The 23,363-nt window shown below is 33.9% G+C and overlaps 1 protein-coding gene across 2 annotated transcripts; it reads right to left on the bottom strand.

Moving 5' to 3' along the window:
• Positions 1–1,476: 1,476 nt before the first annotated feature.
• On the bottom strand, positions 1,477–8,823 carry LOC104112098 (phosphatidylinositol/phosphatidylcholine transfer protein SFH13). 2 transcript variants are annotated; one of them, XM_009621935.4, is made up of 15 exons: positions 8,509–8,823; positions 7,682–7,795; positions 7,269–7,566; positions 6,895–6,994; positions 6,544–6,810; positions 5,951–6,028; positions 5,739–5,843; positions 5,587–5,636; positions 5,390–5,489; positions 5,164–5,262; positions 4,975–5,088; positions 4,666–4,822; positions 2,743–3,131; positions 2,596–2,670; positions 1,477–1,745 (listed from the first exon to the last, which is right to left on the bottom strand). In XM_009621935.4, the coding sequence occupies exons 2-15, from the start codon at positions 7,686–7,688 to the stop codon at positions 1,725–1,727; spliced, it is 1,860 nt and encodes a 619-aa protein (XP_009620230.1). In that variant the 5' UTR covers positions 7,689–7,795; positions 8,509–8,823; the 3' UTR covers positions 1,477–1,724. The 2 variants fall into 2 exon arrangements, with proteins under 2 accessions (XP_009620230.1, XP_009620229.1); XM_009621934.4 differs by having other exon boundaries at positions 7,682–7,798; positions 8,509–8,816.
• Between the last annotated feature and the right edge of the window lie 14,540 nt (positions 8,824–23,363).

Raw genomic sequence — 23,363 nt, 5'->3', positions numbered from 1 at the left:
GAAGATTAAATATGATGTACATTCAATGTACATAGGTCATTAATGATGGGGAATATCAAGCAATAAATAATCGATAAATGGCATTAAAATAAATAAGGAGAATGATTCACCCAATATTGAATGAGCTGGATGATTCCTCCTCCTGACAATGATGAATGATAGACAAATACTAGAATGTTGGGATCCTTCTCGGATCTAACGGAAAAAGTATGGAATAGTAGACAATCGAATCTCTTTAGAAAGGTAGTGATTGTCTTTTATCTAGAGAGAGAGTCTGCTTTTCAAAGAATGTTTTTCTCAGAGAATATTACATACCTCTCCCCTATCTCTTTTTCTATTTATATGGGGCATTCCCCGGTCAACCCTAAAAGTACAGACACCAAGAATATTCAATAGAATATTCTCTTGAATATTTTATTACAAAAAACTAGCTATTAGCACTGCCCTTGATACTCGACCTCGGCCGTTATTGACTACTCGGCTAACAACCCCGTTATCTACTAATCGACCTCGATCATATCGCTTTCCACGATACCACTTCAGGCTAAATCCTACTGAGGTAGATTTTGACCCGTACAATGATAATATAAAGATGGAATATACATTTGTTTTACGTTTAAGATGGTATTTCCGTGAGATTTACTTGAATCCTGTTTTTTACTATAATACGGGATTGTTGGATTACATGCATTTTAAGGAGTATGTGATTAAAAGGAGTTCTCATATGCAATCTTAGTTAATGCGTACAAGTTTAATTTTCACTAATCTAATGCTAACCCCATCATAAGCTTTTTGAACCTCTCTTTTTTCCTTTTATTTCCATATTATCATATTATTTAAAATATAATTGTAAGTAATTATTTATAATGAGTAAGCTTATTACTGGAAAGTAAACAAAATCGTTAATTACACCGATAAAGTAAAAGGTATTGACACTATAGAAGTGCACAATCGAAAAGGAAAATTGTGATTTGACTTTTCATTGCTTTGCCACGTCTTCATTGTCCCAAAGTCAGCAATTGACTAACAACGTGTTGGCCTCTTACCTCGACTAATTAGCACCCGATTAATTTTCTCTGAGCTGTGAAAGTTGAACTGAACAAGAAGATAACGAAAACCAACAGACATCCACTTGAAGCTTTCGCTATATTATGGCTGTCTTTTTCTAGAAAGTCTCCTCTAACTCCAAATCCAACAACATTCGACCAATTCTTACATTTTTTTTCGTGATACAAGTTAGAATTTGAGTGACCAGCAAAACCATTCTTTTCGTCCCAAATTCAACAAACTAAAATGATTTTTACATAGTACAATTAAACATATTCTTTTATCGTTTTGATAAAATGGGATCTTACGGTAAGTATCAACCTTTATTGTCTAATATTGTATCACTTAACATGTGATAATCTTACCGGTCCAGGTCGGTTGAATCGACCCTTGATAAGGTAAAAGTAACAACTAAATGAGGAGGAGGAATACAATTAAGATGACACATATACCTCTATACTTTCTTCTGAGCTTTTCCTTTAGGACGTTTTAATACAGTATATTTAACATCTTGCTGTACCATGACTGCAAGTTCTGTAAAGGACATTGTACAAGGAAAAAAAAACAGGAAAACTTTGTCACTACGACTGGAGGCGTATAAGCTGACATCTCCTTTTGTAGCGTAGTTAGCAGTTAAAAACTCTCATCGCATATCTGAATCTCCAACCTTCCAATATTCAACACAAAAAACTCCGCCTCTGCAACAAAACACCGGCAGATCTCAGACTTGGTACATGAAGCACTAATTGAAACCTTATACTATCGGAAAGAAAGCAAGACAGCACTAGTTACAAGAGCACGGAAAATAAGCTAATTATGCAGAAATATGGAAGGGAAGCCTCGGAGCAACAAGTTGCCTCCGTGTGACCTATAGATCACGGGTTCGAACCGCGGAAGAAGTCAATAATGCTTGTATTAGGGTAGTATGTCAACATCACACCCCTTGGGGGTGCGGCCCTTTCCCGGACCTTGCATGTACGCGGGATGCCTTGTGCACCAGACTCCCCCTTTTTTTAATGCAGAAATATGGATACCATAGTCATATTTGATACAGTTCACACGTTTTGTTACGACATTGAAAATGAGTCTTATAGAGATTATCAGATGAACTCCATAAAATGCCCTTTTAGCAGACCTTTACACCCTCCTCTCACCCGCCTTTTTTTCTCTTGTCCCATTCCACCATGATGGCAATGCCGCCAGCAGAAGACACTCTTGGAAGTCTAACTGCCCATCTACTTCCCAGGCCTTCGCGGGAAGGACATTAAAACATGAAAATGAACAACCTTAACAGTAAGAAGCAGACAGTGTGAATTGCCGTCATTTTAGATTTTCAATCGCATCACAGGGCAACAGTCTCCCACCCCCACTCCCTGGTCCTTTCACAAAACATGGGAAGAAAAATAAAACAAAATAGCAGACAGATGCAAACATTATCACATGACAGGATAATACATCACCTAAGCAAGTATATATATACTGATTGGCTGTCTATCTGACCAAATAATGATGACAAACGAGATGCTCAATATGTTAAGTGATGCTTACATGAAATCTCGACTCTTTTAGGTTCTCCAATAACTCTGCAATTTCAAGTTGCTTCAACACTGTAGCATGCAATACCTGTTGACAGTGAAACATAATAAGAGGACACTCCAGGCTCAAAGTTCTACAAGTCTCACTGATGAACCTTACCCTTTTTGTTTTATCTAGGTCAACCTCGACAGACTTGATCCTGTCCATTGATTGCAGAAGCATTTGGTCCTTCTCTGCTGGGATCTCAGCGGGCTTTTTGTTTATTTCTTCCAATAAATTTTCCAATCTATTAAGACGCTGCATGCATGGATGGGCCTCCCTTACTTTTTGAACTGCTTCATCATTAACAGACGAACTGGTCCCTTGCCTTTCTTCCAATGCATTAGTCGGGAAAACATTTGTCTGTTTCCTCCAGTACTCAAAGGGCAGACAACGAATAAATGCACAGAGTTTGAGTATGAAAGGAATCAGTTTCCTTTCCAAACAACGGAAACAACTGCTAAAAATCTTCTCTTGGATTCTTTCACACCAACGAATTGCCCAGGTACCTAAAAAGCACATGAATACTGGACATGAATCCCACAATATACGAATTTACCAATTTAGCATGAGTCTCAGCTTGGAAGAACTCAAAACTCAGTTGACTTGAATGCATAGAGTTTACATATATGTAGCAAAACACGTCATTGCAGAGTATGTGCACAAATGATGAAAACAAGCAGCAAAAGATGGATAAAATATAGGCTTTGTGGAGTCTTCAATAAGGTAAACCTACCAGGAGGATATAAGGTGGATATAAAGTCGCTGAAAATGAAAATAGGTGAGCACATCTACTGGCCAAGAAAGATTTTTAGCAGGCAAACTTAGCTTGTAAAACTTAAAACAAGAAGTCTCCCATTTCACAGTCCTTTCACATCCAAAAGGAAAAGGTTTTGAGCCATGACAAATCCCGCTTCTGAAATTCGCACATAAAGTCCCTCTTTCCTCTCTACCCTTTGGGTTTTCTTTTCCTTGGAGGGCGGAGAAGTGAGGCGAGGCAGCATAACTTCCTGTCTTCCTCTCAAGTTTATCATAACTTCAAACATGACCCAACTACGGAATTCCACTATCTCCCTTGCTAGTATTCACAATAATTTCCTTCTTTTTTTTTGGAACAGAGCTGAGGCTAATACTGTTCTCTAATTAATGCTATGATTTCTACTAGTTATACTCCAGAGAAAAACTTGTGTATGCCTACAACCATTACAATATTTTTCCAGTTGATTCGAAAATCTTAAAAATGCAGATTATCACATTTTAAAAGGAAAGTTCACATGAATAAAATTGAAAAGTGTCCTGGAATAAGTTCAGTGACTTGGTTAGCAAAATTCAGATAAAATAAGTCTGGTTCACAAATTGGAGGTCAGTCCCAAACGTTTACAACAAACTAAAAAGAAATTCCACCTTATATGTTGGAAAAGAAGAGATAATGTAATTGTCAAGGCATACAAATTACTTCTATTCTTCTTATTTTTAAAAACAAGTTGAAAAAGCCAAAGGACCCATGGTAAGCTCAAATTCTTCCAATAAAGGAACTTCACGCGATTTCTATAAGGGAAGATTTACAGTTATTAAGAAACATTGAGGGTTGTAAGAGAAATTAGCTCAAAGGATTAGCTGTTGGAAAAATTGAAATACAAATGAATTAGCCCTATTTCAGAAATTAGAGCCACAGCCAATTAATTGACTTAATTAGTGATCCCTCCAAAGATAAAAGGGGAGGTGAAAAACATAAATTTCACAGCATGACTGAAAATCACATACAAAAAGTAAAAGGGAATATAAGATGGCAACTGTTACCATTAAAACTAGAGGAGAAGTAATATATGAGGAAAATCTGAATCTGATTTTGAATGATGAAATGCAGTTAGCCCTAGGTTAACAATAAACCCTGAGGATCATATCATGAATCGAGAACTGAATTCAACCAATAGCACTTTACAATTCCATGGTGTCTTCATATACCAAGTCACATCGTACATACAAGGCAACTACTGTTTAAAGGTTCTTTTGATGGCATTGATGATTAACAAAGACAAATACCTTCAGAATTAGGTATATTAGTGGAACAAATCATTGGATTTCTCTCAGGAGATTGTCCTTGCCAATGTAGCAATCCATGCTCATCAGCAACACCTCGATCACCTAGGCTGAATTCATCATCACAGCTACAATAGGCTGTTGAATCTGATGACCTAGCCTATGACACCAATTATAACAAGTCAGAAAAAGGAGTGATATATAAATAAGTGCAACTGCACATGCACGTGTTGCAACTACGTACTAGTACAGGAGCATTACTGGAGCTTAAATGAAACAAACAAAAACTATATTATGTTTTGGAAAACTCACTTCTTCATCAACTGGGGCCAGCCTCAAAATTGAGCTACTACTTCCTCTAGTTGGTGAACACGAATCATCAGCATCTGATACTGAATCACTTGTGGATGTGTCGCTACTCCTCCCCTGACCACAAAATAAATTGTCATACAGGGAGAGGCATAAATGAGAAAAAGGAAGCATGTCAAAGTGAAAATTTACCTTTAAAGGGCGTATCTGAATATAGGATTCAATTTTCCTTTGGTCACCAATTTTTCTAGAGATTTCCTTCACTGTTGTTGCTTCTACGTTATATACAAGCTAGAAGCAGAGGAGAAAATAACAAAGGTTATTACAAATTAATTCTCCCCTCCAGGACTAGTTAAAGTATAATGAGAAGAAGAACATGTCATAAAAAGAAGAATATAACTGAACTGGCATAACACACCTTCATTACTTCAGGATCACTCCATGGACCCTTGTTAGACCTGAGGCATCCACCCTCGAAAGAACAGGTACAAGAGCCACCTAAGAAGTCGGGCAATTGACTTTTAAGAGAGACACACAGAGAGAGAAACAATCAGATAAATGTTTGGATAATTTTACTCTTCAAAGGCAAAACATAAAACAAAAGAAATAATGAACCTTTGGTCAATAACTTCAAATAGTTTATCCAAAGATTTGGGTTCCAGCACCTGCAAAAGTAAAGATTGGAACATAGAGATTCAGTCAATAGTAGTTAGAGAGAGTTCCCCCCCCCCCCCCCCCAAAAAAAAAGCCATGGTTTCCTCTACTACCTGTATCTTGGCAATAGTCTTTGCATCCAAAAATTTCTGAGCTGCTGGCCAGAGCATCTTTTTGAAGCCAGGGCCAGCATTGACAATGAACATTCGATGCAGTGTCTACACAAAAGATGTTGGATATTATTAAAGGCAGGCCACGACAACAGAGTCTGGATAAAATACTTGGACAATCTCATTTATAGGTGTTCACAGTTAACAGCTGATACCTCAGGATAATAGCTATTATCAATTTTTGCCATGGCCGCCAAAAGACTAGCAGCAGTCCTTGTGAAGTTTTTAATCCCCTGCATTGACAGCAGACCATATTAAATGTTGAAACTGAGTAATAACTAATACTAGTATTTATGATAAAAAAGATGAACTACAAAATTTTAAGAGGTGTGATAGAGAGAAGATTTCCTTAAGTAGGCATGTTAGGTTAACATGGAAATGGTGAACAAAAAATTGTATTGATGGGAAAATACTTGAATATCTTTACTGGTGCATGAGGGCACAATTAAAAGCAATTTGGAGAAAAGAAATCTGATACTCTTTGCTTTCGATCAAGTTGGGGAAATTGATGAAAGTAATTGATCCAGACCCAATTTGTAAACCACCCATGGAAGTGCTAGCTATTTGTATTACCACTCGAATTTTTCATGCATCCTTAATATGCCCTTGTAACAGAAAAAATGGATGTCTAGTTAATGTGATTAAATCTGTAAGTGTTCAAAATGGTTCACACAGTGTAAAATAGAAAGCCATACAAGTTAGAAACAACATCAATTTGGTAAATTAATCACCAATAGAACAAACGTACTAAGCCTTGCACATCCAAAATTGTAGTTGTTGTGCAGATCCTTTTCTTTGCGGCAATAGAACATGCAGGGAACTTCTCATGTAGTGCCCTTTCAAATTCTTGAACATGATATTTCAAGTAGCGATTAATCGTGGTGATCCGCATAAGTTTGTTGGGATGAGCTTGTCCGAGCCTTTCGATATAAACAGGCCTTCCCTCCCTGTCAACTCCATGATATCCTTGTGGGTAAAACTGCAATACTTCTTCCAACTCTTCAAAGTAAAAATCCTGCACGGTCACAAGTTCCAATAAGAATCCATCAATCAGTATGAACAATACTGAAATTAGCGCTGAGGTAAAGGTATCAAATACCTGCAATATTGTGTCTGCGCCATACTCTTTCCTCCAGTTAAGCATTTCTTCCCACATCGGAATAGTCTTCTCAACATTAAGATCTCTTGCCTTCAAAAATCTACACAGAATTAGTGTTAACAAAATTAGGTTAAACATCTGGCTGCAAGATATAAGGACAAAATATGCAGGTGCGGAAAAAAAACAGCTAAGCAACTGTAAGCAAAGTCTCAGAAGAAAATTAGCATGGAAACTTAAAAGATGTATAAGATCCAGCTTCACCCAATAATACTGCTTCTTTGCCCGCATTTCGAACGAAAACTGCCATTGTTAGATAGATGTTCATACACATAAAAATTTAGTCGAACAATTTTTCAGCAGAAACAGAAACACACCTCAACATCATATGGTAGTCATCATGTCTGGGTGGCAACAAATTCCGTTCAAGGAGCCTTTGACGCAATTCACAGACAGCATTCTCCTCTTTTGCGTCACGTACATCTGCTATTGAAACTGAAGGGAACCTGTAGTCAACTTTCCTTTTTCCTCTTTTCTTCAGAGAGTGAGTGAACTTGTTTGAAGCATTTAATGCCTTTTTCTTGAAAGCACCAATTCTGGAACGCCGTCTTTCATCCTCTGAAACCTCAAAGTCTGATCTTCTTTCTCTTATGTCATCATATGCATCCAACCATTCTAGAATACAAGATACCATCCAGAATATCCATAAGTGAGTATAAAGAAAACATACGAACTAGATCATCCATAGCAGTTCTTGCAGACAATAACTTATTAAATGGGAAGCACAAACCTGACATCCTTCCTTGTGACAAGCAGGAAGTAAACTGATGAAGGAAGCGTGGCCCTTAATGTTCAAAGCAATCTAAGCTGTTCCGCAGCAAAACCCATCCAAGCTCAAGTTGCACTACTTCATATGGAACAAGAAGAATGAATCAATACAAAATCTCAGTTTCTCTTTCCTTGATAAGCAATCAAAATCTCAACTTAGCACAGAGCAACAAGAAATGAAAAATGACACATTAACTAATGTCTGGAAGATAAGAAGAATATTATTTGATGACTGGAACAGGACAAGAACCGATAAATGAGAAAATGAAAATTCATTTCCTGTGAATTCTCTCCCTATTAATTAAATTGACTTCACAGAACTGAAATTCCATAATGAACGACACGCGCATTGTTCAAACACTACTACACCTCCCACGCCCACATCGTCAATCAATCAATCAACTAAGCCTCAATTGCTACCTAGCCCGGGTTTGCTGCATCACAAAACCCAAACCGCATTGGGTTACATGGACATTTCTCAAACTGATCAGTACATTCACTGAAATGCCAAGTTTTCATCCATCATAAATCATTTTAGGTACAAAAATTGCGAAAAGAGAAGTAATTTGAGATTATAAATCCTCAAGCTTGCTTACATACAGCACGGAAAATTGATGATCACATCGAAACTTAACCAAATGTTAAAAGCTAGTAAATTCAGCACAGATCTCACAACCCACATCAAGATTAAGACCAAATAATTACAAGAATCATTTGAAACATACAAACACATAATAAGTCATATCAACAAAAACCCACAAAAGAAGAAGAAAAAGAAACTAAGGTTACCTGAACCCTAATACAAGGGAAGCAAAATCAGCAAGTAACTGAGCTTTTGCACTGATTTTCTGGAATCCAAGGAATTAAAGGAAACCACAAAAAAACCAAAGCTTTAATTGCAAAACATCATAAATTTCAAGAAAAATATGTGCTCAGCTGTGAATTAATAATAATGGAGGAATGAACAAGAAAGATTTCACTATGATCTTTGTAAATGCATATATATATCATACTACTGTGTAAATATACTTAGATATACACATGGCTAATGGCTTGGCTTTTTCTCTCTCCTCTCTTTCTCTCTCTCTCACTCAACCAATTTTCTGAAAGCTTCCAGCGCCACTTTTTATATTCTGCTTTGCTTTTTCTTTTTTCCTTTAATCTTTACGTGTCGTTTATAAACATAAAAATCAAAATTAAGCACTTACAGAATCTTTTGTTTATGATAGAAAAAGGGGGAAAAGTGACAGCGTGCTTAGACTTTTATTTAAAATTAAAATTTTACAACTTTTCATCTTGTACTTTCTCCATACAATCAGAAAAGATGAAATATTAAATAGAATTTACATGTTTCAAAATTTCATGTTGGTAAATAAAAAATTTTAATTACCAAAAATAAATCTTTGACAAATAGGAGTCAAGTAAAAGATTGTCTGACATTTTTAATGGTAAATATGTAAATACAGTATAAGTGGGACAAAACTACCATACTAGATTTTATATGATTGGAAAAAAAGCTAGAATAGTTTACTTTAATTTGTGTAGTATCAATGTAACAAATAGTACTACTACTAAGTACTAATAATAAGGTGAAGTTAATTGAATATATTGGTGTTAATATTTACTTAGATAAATAGATTCGAAATTTTTTTTAAAAAAAAATTATTTGTCAAAGGTAAAAGTTATAGGAGTATATCCAGGTAAAGCAAAGAATGGTTACGTAAAGTGAGGGGGGAACAGTTCTTTTCTGTTGAGCTACTGCTGCCGCTATTTTCTGAATCTCCGCGTTACTTTTTTACAGTACTCTGTTTACCCTAAACTACTTCTATTGAGGAAAGAATATTAAATACTTTATTTGTTTTTTTTATTTTTCTTTTATTACCTATTTCTATTTAGGCGCTAATAATATTAACTACTTAGATGTTTTCCTTGTAATTGTAATTAATTATTGGATAAGTCTAGATTACGTTATCGGAGAACTTTGACTGTTGAGAAATGAAAGTAAGAAACTGTTATTTTAGGATTCGTGTATAATGGGGAAGTTCATTAATGCAGGAGTCTCTTAAATATATTCACATTCTTTGAGCGGTGAGTTTATATCCAAATTAATATACACGTATCTAATTTGGATAAGACTTCAGAGTTTAAGTTTCATGCCGGGTCGTTCTACTACGGAAGCTATCCACTTTATTACGGAATTGGTGAAACAGTACAGGGATAGGAAGAGGTATTTGCACATGGTGTTTATTGACCTAAATAAGACATATGACAAGGTCTCTAGCGCCGTTCTTTGGAGATACCTGGAGGTGAAAGGTGTGTCGGTAGCGTACATTAGAGCGATAAAGGATATGTATAATGGAGCTAAGACTCGGGCAAGGACTCCGGGAGGTGGCTCAGAGCTTGTTTCTGTGGTTATGGGATTACACCAAGGATCTGTGTTCAGCCTGTTCTTATTTGCCCTGGCGATGAACGCCCTAACACACTATATTTAAGGTAATGTGTCATGGTGTATGTTATTCGCTGATGATATAGTTCTGATTGATGAGACGCGAGGCGACGTTAATGAGAGACTAGAGATATGGAGGCAGGCCCTGGAGTCCAAAAGTTTCAAGTTGAGTAGGACTAAGATGGAATATTTGGAGTGTAAGTTCAGCGGCGTGACAGACACTACTAAAAAACAACAAATTTGCGACCATCAAATCGGTCAGAAATCGTGTTTTTCCGACGGATTTTCGATTGAAAAGTGTCAATCGGAAAACACGTGGTCGCAATATATTTGCGACAGAATCAGTCAAAAATTTGCGACGGATTCAGTCGCAAACTGAAAAATACGGGGACATTTGAAATTAGGCCACTTGCGACCGAATCAATCGTAAATTTAGCGACCGATTCAGTCGCTAACCAGAATTAAAAAATAAATATAAATTAAATATTTCGATTGATTCTGTCGGAAAATTTAAAAATAAAATTAATTTTTAATTAATTATTCCGACTGAAATAGTCGTAAATATTGATTATTAATTAATTAAAAATATCGGTATTTCTCCATTTGCAACTGATTCAGTCGCAAATCCTAATTAAATTTTATTTGAAATTTTCAATTTGTGATTGAATAAGTCGCAAATTTGGGTAATTCCTGGTGAAATTTGCGACTGATTCATTCGCAAATCTGGGCATTTTTAAGTAGAATTTTGTTGTATTTCTAATTACACCACCTGCCAAATAAAACAGTTAACCAAACACTTAACAACCAAACAAAAACCTAATATAACAATCCAAATCCAATATTTACTACAAAACAAACAGTAATATTTATAACAATTCAACCAACTAATCAAACAATCAACTATCAAACAATATTAATTACACATGTCTCTAACTTCAACTCTAAAATATTCAAATAGCCTATTCAGAATCAGATTCCTCCTCAGACTTCATTGCAGCTCTTTTCTTGCTTTACTTTTTTAACAATTTTTGGATCAAAGACTGAGTTGCTTTAAATTCTTGCGATATTTGATCCACTTTTTGACACATAGCTTTCATGTCTTCTTGGAAAACCAATGCCCAGTGAATAATGTTGCTGGTGGACGACTAGAGGATGGTTGTACTCCAATCCCGTAGACTCGACCTTTATTCATTATTTTCACGAGAAATAAAGAAAAGAAAGTAAAAGAAGTAAGAAAACAAACACGCAACTTTCAAACTAATATCAAAATAGATAATTGCATGATATTTATACCTTTATTCACACCACCAGTCGCATATGTCCAAACTTGCAGTCATATCCTCCGGGGACGACTGAGTTCCTTCAGGCTGAGTTTGTCGCCATGCATCAAGATCAATATGATACTTGTTCTGAAATAAAAATAATATATGTTATATAAATAAAATAAAGCAAGAGTGAAAAATAATATAGTATTGGTGTTGGGATCGTACAAATGTATCTGAAGCACGCGATTCGACCATCCTTCTCTTGTGCTGTCCTTCTTGTTGTTGTTGTTGTTGTGGGTCTCCGCAAAGACCTCAGCATAAGTCACATCACCCCCACGTTCCTTTTCCTGAAAATTAAGAAGTAATTATATATATGTTCAATTTGCATACTTGTAAAAATAAGAATATTTTACTCGAATAGATCAATGTTACTCGGATTAAGTTAATTCATAAGCCCAATGATAGAATTCATGCCCGATTGAGAAATAGAACTATCTGACTTAATCTAAAGTAATCGAACAACAACAGACAACTTGGAATGCACTGAGCCTTCATACAACGGACAACTAGCTTCCTTTAACTCTTTGAAGAACTTATTAGCCTCATCATTTGGTTCAGATTGAGCCTCTGGGAACATCTCAAAGGCATCCCTAGTCATGTCATTGAATCTAGAATTTTCAACATTATTCTCCATTACGAGACTACCTTCCTCACCACCCAAAGAATTATGAAAATCAACATCATTTATGCTATCAAGATTCTCTCCATGAGCAGTCCACATATAATAATTTTCCATAAATCCCTTTTTAAAGATGACATGTAACAACATCTTCTCCCAATAACTTAACACACTTGCATTTCACACAAGGACACCTAATCGTTCATTCAATACGAAAATCATCAAGTGTCCATGCCTTAGCAATAAATCCAGCAACCCCTTCTATATATTCATCCCTTAGCCCCACACGATTAGGATGATTCATATTATACATCCATGTACGATGCGCAAATGCCATCTACACAGGAAAAAAAAACTAGAAGTTGACATATTTATTTTATTTATACTACTTACTATGTTATATTCTCCCAAAGATTATCTAAATAGTTTAATTATATATTTTACTATAATACTTGGATGGTTTCATTATTAATATGTATATTGAACAATTGTAAGACAAAAAAGTCCTAAAACATAAAAATTAATCTAATTTATTTCAAATTAGCATATGATAGCGCTTTAATACTTAATTGATTGCATTTTCTTCATTTCGTTCCAATAATAAATAATATAATTAATACATAGATATGACATAGAGAATTTTCAAACGAAAAGCCGAAACAGAGAAGTATTAGCACTTAAGTTATTTCTTAACTAACATAACTTGAATGTATAAAAATTCTAACTCTTTAAAATATTGTTCAACTCTAACTATTATAACCTAAATTATACGAAGTATTAGTACTTAAGTTGTTTCTTTAGTTATTTTTTGTATAAATAAAAATTCCATACTTATAGAACATACCCAAATTATTCTAAATTTTTTTCTTAATTTACTATTGGGTACATACAAGTATACTAGCCATTTTTACAAGAACATCTAACTAAAACGAAAAAAATAGCTAATTAATCTAAATAAGTAAATTTTTAACAAGTCACTATATACATATTATATTGCAAAATTTATTGCTAACATATCTGTACTATATTGCAAATTATATAGCTAATTTGTACATACTATTTTGCTAAATTAATGCAAAAAAACCTTGGAAAACGACCAACAGATCTGCCGCCGAACTACCACCGGAGGGGAGATGAGTCGTCGGATTCCTGCACCAAAAACGAGTTAAACAACTGGGGGGAGGGGGGATGAGGGAGAGAGTGAGGGAGTGAGAGAGAGGAAAATCATACCTTATATGGTTAGATTAGAGGAGAAAATCAAGAAACAGAGGGGGTGGGGGCAAAAGATGAGAGGGGAGGAGAGGGAAAAAAGCTAGAGAAGAAAGAAAAAAAAATGGGTTAGGGCTGTATTACAAAAAAAGATTTGCGACTGAATCGGTCGCAAATTCGAAATTTGAATTTTCAAATTGCGACTGATTCGATTGCAAATCCCGTTGACCAGTCAGACCTCGTTTTTATTTTTTTTTAAAAATTTAATTTTTGCGGCTAATTCAGTCGCAAACCATAAAAAATATTTTCGCGGTATTTTCCGCATAATTGAGCGACTCAATCAGTCGCAATTTTGAGCCAAAAATTTAAAAAAATCACATGTATTTTTAATAAAGTTTCCGACTGAATCAGTCGAAAATAGAGACTGAATTAAATCGGTCGGAATTATTCAGTCATGAATTTGTTGTTTTTCAGTAGTGAGGGGAAGCGGACGTGAAAGTGAGGCTCGACTCACAAGTCATCCCCAAAAGAGAAAGTTTCAAGTACATAGGATCAATTATCCAGGGAGATGGGGAGATCGACGAAGATGTCACACACCATATTAGGTGGGGTGGATGAAATAGCGGTTAGCATCTGGAGTCCTGAGTGGCAAGAATATGCCATCAAAAACTTAAAGGTAAGTTCTACAGAGTGGTGGTTAGACCGACTATGTTGTATGGGGTTGAGTGTTGGCCAGTCAAGAATTCACATATCCAGAAGATGAAAGTAGCCAAAATAAGGATGTTGAGATGGATGTGCAGGCACACTAGACTGGATAAGATTAGGAATAAAGATATTTGGGAGAGGGTGGACGTTGCTCCCATGGATGACAAGATGTGGGGAGCGAGGCTTAGATGGTTCGGTCACTTGCGAAGGAGAAGCCTAGATGCCTCAGTTAGGAGGAGTGAGTGGTTGGCTTTGGCATGTACGAGAAGAGGTAGAGGGCGGCATAAGAAGTATTGGGGTGATGTGATCAGGTAGGACATGACGTTACTTCAGATTTATGAGGACATAACTTTTGATAGGAACGTGAGGTCGAGCATTAGGGTTGTAGGCTAGGTGGTAGTTGAGCTTTTTTTCCTATTTGTACCGGATAGCCGGATAGAGTTTTGTCTTGGACTACTAGCGGTTTATGTTGTGTTCACACTATTTTTTTTTGCATAGTATTGTGTTATTACCCTTTCACTTATTTGATGTCTCTTACGATGCTGATATTATTTTTCTAGTTTCTTTTGTTGTTACGGATCTATTCTTTTGTTCTTTTATAATATTATTGCATCCTTTGTTGAGCCGAGGGTCTCCTGAAAACAACCTCTCTACCTTTCTGGGATATGGGTAAAATATGCGTACACTCTATGCTCTCTAGACCCTACTAGTGGATTTTAATGGGTTATGTTGTTGTTATTGTTGTTGGAGAGTTTAAGTTTATGCATTTTTAATATAAAGAATTTCCATTTAAGTCAACTTAGCTATGTTTGTACATCAACGGTGGATGAGTAAGCTAAATGTAAAGTGTGTAAAGTAAATTATTAGAACTAAGTAATGCGTAAGTGTAATCTACCTTCACATTCTTCTAGTAAGATTCACAATTTTTTTTAATTTCGTTCTCAGAAAGATTAGTAATAATACCCCAGGCCTCGGAAATGATTTATCTCAGACTAGGTTAACGGCTTATTATGGGAACCTATGAGGAATATGGCAACAAATTTGTTACATTTCTTAAGTGACTATTTTTTTTATCTTTGTTTTGGTAAAATCTAGTAACGTAGATCCAGTAAAAAAATTGTTATGTGTGGAATGGAATAGAGATAAAAGTACAAATAAGAAGAGTGAGAGAGAAAATGATCGGTCAAAGATATACTTATATCTAAAACTATTTGTATTTTTATTTGAATTAAGAAAAATATCTCAATTTTATCTTCCATTAAATTTTTAGATCATTCATATCCATATTTTTAGCAAATTGTCTCATATTTATTTTTATATTTCCGATATTCCAAGATAGACAAGATGTCCAACATTTTTTAGAGTACGATTTAAAATTATTTCTCTGTTATACTTTAGGATGGGCCTCGTTAGAGTCAAAAGCAAATAAGAAATAGTTTTAAATATCCCGTGTAGTAAAATGGTATTTTTAACCGTTTCGATCAAGTGATGGAAGTTTTGTTGTTCTACTTCACTCCGTGGTATGATGACGTTTGATTTTACTTGAATGAAGCGGACAAAAATCCAATATTGTATTTGTACTATGTAATCGTGGTGGTTTTGTCCACTGCTGTATGTATACAATATTCGTGACACAGCTACTTTTTTTTCTTTTTAGTATGTTTCAAAATAAATGACATATTTTTAAATTTAAAAATAATTTAATTTTAAACTCTTCATTTTACCATTAATGAAAAGTTTTTATAAGCACACAAATATCATGACTCCATAAAGCTTTTACCCCTTAAACTTTTAATACTACATATTTTAAAAATCTTCTTTTTTCCCTTAAATTCTGTACCGAGTCAAACTATTTCATCTAAATTGAAATAGACGGTGTAATAGTATACTCAACAAAATAGCTAGGGAGCAGCAGATAGAGAAATAGGGTGAATTAATGATGTTGGTGGGCTAAAACCTAGTGTTTTTTTCCTAGTTGGAGGAGCTGGAATTTCCATTGAAGATGTCTTCCTTGGTAACATTAGTTGGTTGTTTGGCACATCTCATAATAGACAAAAGCTTTTATTGTAACTTCCAACACAAATGCCATATAACCTCCAAAAATTCCACGAGGAAATAATTATCTAATACTTTTGGGGTCATTTGCGTCGCGGAAAAAGGTCTAGTGAAAAAAAGAGAGGATAATTAATCCCAAGTAATATTTCACATTCAATGCGATGACCAAATACTGAATAAAATTAATCTCAAATCTTATTTCGGAATTAGAATTTTACTCCTGATAATCAGAGACATATCTAGAATAGACACTCATAGTTTTCGCGCGTACCATGTATTTATGCTCCAAAATTATTAAATATGTACAAATAATAAATTTTGAACTTGAATTCATTAAATTAGATGAGATGTGGTAAAATTGTGAATCTGAAATCATAAAGTTTAAATTCTGGATCTGCTCGTGGTCATAAACAAATGAAGTCATTGACTTTTTGGTAACTAGTGGAGGTGCAAAAGAATGTTCTTTCACTAGTTGCTTATAGTAGAAAACAACTAAAATCACCCTTTAACATGAGCACTTGACATTGTTGACCATCCCTAAGCTCCACGCCAAAGCGTAAGATGATGTATATATAGTTAGAGGAATTGGGTCAGCTGATAGTCACCTACTTCCAACCGATTAATAGAAAGTATTAGTCACATATAAAACAAGTGAAAAATAAATATTGATTTCTCGAAGTGAAAGACTCAAAAAAAATGTTGTCACTATATATCTAGTTTGCTTTTTTTCCTTTCCTTTTTGAGTGGCACACTTTTTACTGTAGCAAAATCAAAGGCAAATCACGCCAAACCAGTAGTAAATAGCTTAACCAACAAAATGCACATCGTCTTTGCCCAAGGGGAACGCTTTCCTTTTGTTTATAGTTTCATTTTCAACCGCGCCTTTTGGATGAAAATGCGCTTTTACTATCAAGATATTGTGTATATTTCTACCATTTGCAAAATGAGAACATCATATATAGTTTCTTTTTTTGGTTTAACAATTATTAAGATGCGAAATCTCGTAAATAATTGATCACTTAAAAAGTAAAGTCATTATCTAAGTTGCGGTGATTGTGACATTTATAAAGTTTACAGCTGATCTAAAGAGAATAATGCATCTTATTCAATATGGCTCACATATCTATGCTACAACCAAAGAGAATGACAAAATAAACGGAGAAAGCAAATGTTATATTAATTCTAGAAGCACAAACATAAATGTAATCTGAAATTATAGTGGTCCTCAACATTTAACAAAACAATTATAGATTGGCCTCTGCATAAAACAATCCTTTTAATTTGTGGATAAAAGGAAAATAAATATACCTTAGGCATAGTTGGGATGACATGTAATCACAAAATGATATTAGTGGCACACTCATTAACAGCCAAGTGGTGAATAAAAGAGCATAACGAAAAGGCAAAAGTCAATTAATGGGGGTCAAATCTTCAATAGTGTCATAACCATATCCATCCATTGCGTAAAAGTCACAAATTAAAGTCACTACTAATTCTCATTTTGTGAAAAAGCAAAACTCCAATAACTTACAAGTTCAAAAACAGACGATTATTTAGGGGGGGAAAGGTTCAATAATGTACTTGGAATGTCACTAAAGTAATGAGACATAATAGAAGACAACAACATGTGAGAATCTGAAACCTTTTCTGAAATAGTAGCCACAAAAAAATCCCTAGAAGATTTGTTACCCCATCTTCCCAAAATCTTAACACCAGCTTTAGCCCCCCAAAAGATCCTACGAAATCTAACCAAACAAAGAAATACATTCCTTTAGATATACCAAAGAAGTAAAAAGCTACAGTACTGACAATGATAACAACCAATTACACTCATTAATCAATAATAACAACAATTACTACTTATTAGTCTCAGCAAATTAGAATAACTTGTATAAATTCTTAATGGATAACGTGTGCAAGTTTAATGAGGTAACAAAGAAAACTGGAGCATTAAGTTAGCGTTTGGAGATAAATTTGATTGAAACTTGAAAAAAGAGTTTGTGAAGTTGTGTAGGAAAATAATTTTTTTATAGTTGAAATTGTGTTTGGACATGCATTTTATTTGAAGAAAAGTTGAAGTTTTGTGAGTGAATTTTTTTTTTTCAAAAACTGCCCTAAACCAGTTATTGGGAACTTAAATTTTTAAAAGTTTTTTATCCCAAAACATGATCATATTTCATAGACAAATAATATTTTAAAAAAAAATTGAAAAAATGAAGGGTAATGGAGCTAAGATTCTTTTGATGGATTATTTTTGTACACCGGATATAGTGTGGAAGGAAGAGTCTGTAATTAGTGCAGTAGTGCTTTGAACCAAATCAATTTTGTTCCTATGTACTGAGATGAGGTTCAAGGATCAAGGCAAAGAGGTTAAATGGGAAAGAAGTCAGAGCTCTCAGCTCAGAGGGGGAAATGGAATTGGGAGATAATAATAATAATAATAATGCAAATTAAAGGGAGAGAAGGCGTCGGTAGACAAGTCACAATCAAAACAATACAGAAAAAGACAGGGTAATAGCAAGACTATAGGCCTACTATAAAACTGAAAAGAGAACAACCCTATCTGTCTTCTTACAGTTTCTCATCACCATCAAAACTGGTGCACTGTTCCCTTCTTTTAATCTGTTTCTCATTTTTGTTTACTAAGTATGACTTTTTCTTAATTTATTTAATCCTTAATTTAGGTCAAAGATAAACATGAAACACTTTGATGAAAGATATTACTCCCTCTGTCTATCTAGGCAGAATTTTCACCAGAAATTTACAAAAAACAAAACGCGTAAAGAAGTAAAAGTATTCAGCATTTAATATATATATGTGGATAAATTTTTAAAATCTTATATACAATATATAACTTTGGCGTGATTGTTGAAAAACTAATTCAAAATTGTAGTAGGAAACCTTAGTTATTTAAGATTTTATTTATTTAATTCATGTCTAAATAAGATTTGTAGTCAGAATTAATATAGGAATATGCTTTCCTGTTTCTAATTGAAATATGTTTCGTATTATTATAAATATGGTTATTAATAGCTTATTTTATGTGTGGAGATGTATGGAGGAAATAAAGAATTGTAGGGATCATTCAGAAATTTATAATAAAATATTTTCTTTCATATTGGTATCAGAGTTTCTACGGTCTTTGGAGAGAATCAAGTAATTTTCGCTGTTGGCGGGCGGCGCTAGCCAATGTGTGCCGCCCGCCGGGCCAAAAAATATGTTGGCAAAATCATAGATAGTTGTCAATAAAATTAAATTATTCGATGTAAAGTTTTAAGACATATTCAAGAATAAAACAAGTTTAAAGAGGTGCAAACAAATATGACAAACGATGAAGAAACTATTTTCTAAAAGTTAGAGAGATGTTTAAAAAAGTTGAAAGTTGATTAGTGTTTCAACAAAATTGAGTGTTGTTGACAAAGTGCATCAACGGGTGTTGAAGACAGGTGTTTCAATAAAATTGGGTGTTGATGACAAAGTGTATCAACGTGAGTTGGAGACAAGTGCTTCAACAGAATTGAGTGTTGGTGACAAAGTGCATTAATATGAGTTGGAGACACGTGCTTCAACAAAATTGGGTGTTGGTGACAAAGTGCATCAACGAGGGTTGGAGACATATGCTTCAATAAAAGTAGAATTTGGAGAAAAGTGCTCCAAGATAACAATACAAACAAGTCACATGTATACAACTTTGAATTACGGGAGAATGTTGGAAAACTAATTCAAAGTTGTAGTAGGAAACCTTAGTTTTTTAGGATTTGATTTGTTTAATTCATGTCTAAATAGGATTTATAGTCAGAATTAATATAGGAATAGGCTTTCCCATTTCTAATTAAAATATATTTCGTATTATTATAAATAGGGGTATTAGTAACTTATTTTGTGTGTGAAGACGTGTGAAGGAAATAAAGAATCGTAGGGATCGTTTAGAGATTTATAATAAAAATATTTTCCTTCGAACCTTGTTCCGTTGTACTAGCTCGTCCCTTTCCTCCATTCAATTTCATGTGTCCTTGGTTGAAAAAGAAAAAAATATTATGATAAAATAAGTCTAAAATTTTATGTAACTATAAAACATCATAGGATAAATGAGAATTTGAAAAAAAAAAATAGAAATATGTAGATAATTTCTAGATATACTAACAAAAGAAAATGTCTGATGAATTGGGATCGAGGAAGTAATCAAATTTATTGGTGTACTTCATGTTACGATCATTTGAGTCGAGTAACTGTTTGACCCAAAATTTAGATTTAGATTTAGATAATTAGATTTAATAATACAATAGAGTTAATCTTAGTCAATATTAATACCCAATAAATATTAACCAATTTTGTGACAAGATAATACATGTATCGTCTAAGTAGCAATAAATGAAGACAATATGATTGTATTCAATGATGCTAAAACGAAGGAGGTAGCATTGAATAACAATGAATGATATTTAAGTAAATAAAAGCATATGAGCCACCCGAAAATGGTGAGATTCTTTGGTGTTCATTCTGACAATAATGAATAATTGATGAGCCTTTGAATATTCGGATTCTCTTTGGATCGTGGGAAAAAGTTAGACAAGAATCTCAAGAAAAAAGTATATTTTGTATGTGTATAATAAAGCAAGAGTCTTCAGAAAATATCAATGTGTTGTCTTACAAATGAGTGTTCCATGTCCCCTATAACTATGTCTCTTTCTATTTATAAGGGGACATGTGCCACAAAAACCCTAATAACACAGATCCAGAGAATATTCGCTGGAATATCCTTTTTAAAGTCTTATCCTAAAACTAGCCGTTATTACTCTGTTTAAGGAGGGTGCTCGTCCTTGACCTTGATCTCTATTGACTCCTCGACCCGACCCTTCATCTCTTGTTAAATCTCTTCAACCTTGAATGTGCCTTTTGTCGAAGTCGTACCGATGACACGTGGCAGCCATCGCAAGCCATCCTAATGCTGATATGGCCCAAATATAACTAAGATAACTCTTGGTACATACAGTAACAACTTGAAAAATAAGCCCGAACACTTGAAGTTCTAAGTTAAAAAAGAAACTCGTGATCTTCATCTTCGTTAGAGCGCAATTAAGGGTCATTTTGGCCCATATCAATAGTAGTAACTGTGCTACCAACAGTTAGGGTTAGTGTATAATTTGGTAAATACTGAATTACCGTATCAAAATCGAAAATTTTAGTATTCAATATTTTGATATTCGGTATGGTCTTTGGTTTAAGACTTAAAAAAAATTGGTATTAGGTATGTTATTTGATATTTTAAAATAAAATACCGATAACGTATAGAAATATATATTATATTACATAATATGCATATTATTAATTATAACATAAATACAAAAAAAATCTAAAATTTTACTTTTTTTTATTCTTTAGGTTTATCAATAAACTAAGCAAGTAACAAGACATTTCTAATGATCAAATTTATTCATTTATGTATAGCTTTCTCTATATGATTTGATATTTGCTGGTTTTGGACAACTTTTGCCAACAAACGTTTCTATTTTTATACTTTTGGGTACCTTAATTAAGAATATTACAGTCTATGGCTTTATGCGCTAGTTAGTATTCAAACTGAATAAACCGAAATCGAAAGGAGAAAAACCGAACCATACCGAATTTAATTAGGCACAGTATTGATATAGCATTTTAAGAAATTGAATACTAAAAATATCGTACCGTACTGACGAACAACCCTACCAACATAATCATAGGCGGAGCTAGGATTTGAAGTTTGTGGGTTCTAAACTTGACACCGAACCCATAGCATATTTTAGTTATTGGGTTCGCAATTATATATTAATACAAATTTAATAGATTTTCTAATACAAATACATGATCTACACAAAAGCGAGTGAGTTCGGTTGAACCCCTAAAGGATACCCTACCTCTGCCAACATTGATTGTCAGCATGAATTATTTATTGAAAAGCTAAGAGGTCGTTTGGTAGCTGGTTAAGAGAAAAGTTATTCATATATTGGGGGCAACATAACTTATATAATGTTTGGTAACCATTAGTTATTTTGTACAAAATTCGCATTGGTTGTCATTTTATAATTTTACATAAATAACACATGTATAAGTTATGAGTCAATCTGTGTATTATTTTATGCGGGGGAGAAGATGGAATAACTAATACATATATTAGTAATACATTGATAAAATATTAAAATGATAAATTTACCCCTATTATTTTACACATAAAGGCTTCCTTCTATAGATTGATTTGTATCAAACCTTTTGGAGAACAAGCATGGAGATACCGATGACTCACTGCTAGGCTCCTCTTCTCGATCTATTAGAGACAAAATCAGTAAATAAGTATTTTACTTTAAAATTTATATAATGTATATCAATTTGTAATACAACAGAACAAATATTCAAAAAAATAAAATCTTCGCCTAACTAATCCATGCATAACTAATCCCTATATTACTTATTCCTCCATAACTAATACCTGCATAACCAATACATATATAATTAATACCTGCATAATCCTAACCGGCAACCAAACGATCCCGAAGTATATATAACACTGTCGGTGGGAGAAATGAGTATGTGAAAATCAATCATACATGTGATGAGGTTTAACACGCATAAGCTAGAATTTTGTGAGGATTATTTTCCTTCTTTACTTTTTTTTTCCCTTTTAAGCTATACTATGTTTTTTATTCTTTTAAAAAATCATAAAAGAGTATTTTAAAGACACCCATATGAGAATTTATTAAATACGACGACAAATCACAGATCTTTGGAGCTATCTCTTTCAATTGGTGGCCCAAGGTACTACGGTACGAGGGGTTAAATAGTTTAGGGAGTAATCTGTCACGTCACTGTTATTACATTTGGAATTCTTTAAGAGATGCTTTTTCTTCTGACACCATACAAAAAGGAGTGTGGTAATTTTTTCGAAAACAATTCCCCATTTTACTGTACAGTTAAACCTTTTATAATATTCAAAATGAATTTTTTCTATTTTGAAACTTATTTACCCTAAATATTAAAATTTTTAACTTAATTACAAGTTAATATATAATTTATCATTTATATACAAAATAATACATTAAACTCCAATTTTGCCCATTTTTTCTCCTCTCTTCTTACTTCCCCATTCGTTGACCTACATAGTTGATCCAAATTATTTCCTTCAGTACCAATACATTAGAGTAATATGATATGAACACACAATTAAACAACTTGTAACATAAATGATCACTAATTATCTTAATTTTGAGAAAATTTGACGAAGATACGACGTGATTTTTGTTAAACTTTCATA

Source organism: Nicotiana tomentosiformis, chromosome 7 (genome assembly GCF_000390325.3).
Source record: "Nicotiana tomentosiformis chromosome 7, ASM39032v3, whole genome shotgun sequence".
Classification (NCBI taxonomy): Eukaryota; Viridiplantae; Streptophyta; class Magnoliopsida; order Solanales; family Solanaceae; genus Nicotiana; species Nicotiana tomentosiformis.
The sequence above is the reverse complement of the archived record's forward strand: the minus strand, read 5'-3'. Positions and strand labels throughout refer to the sequence as shown.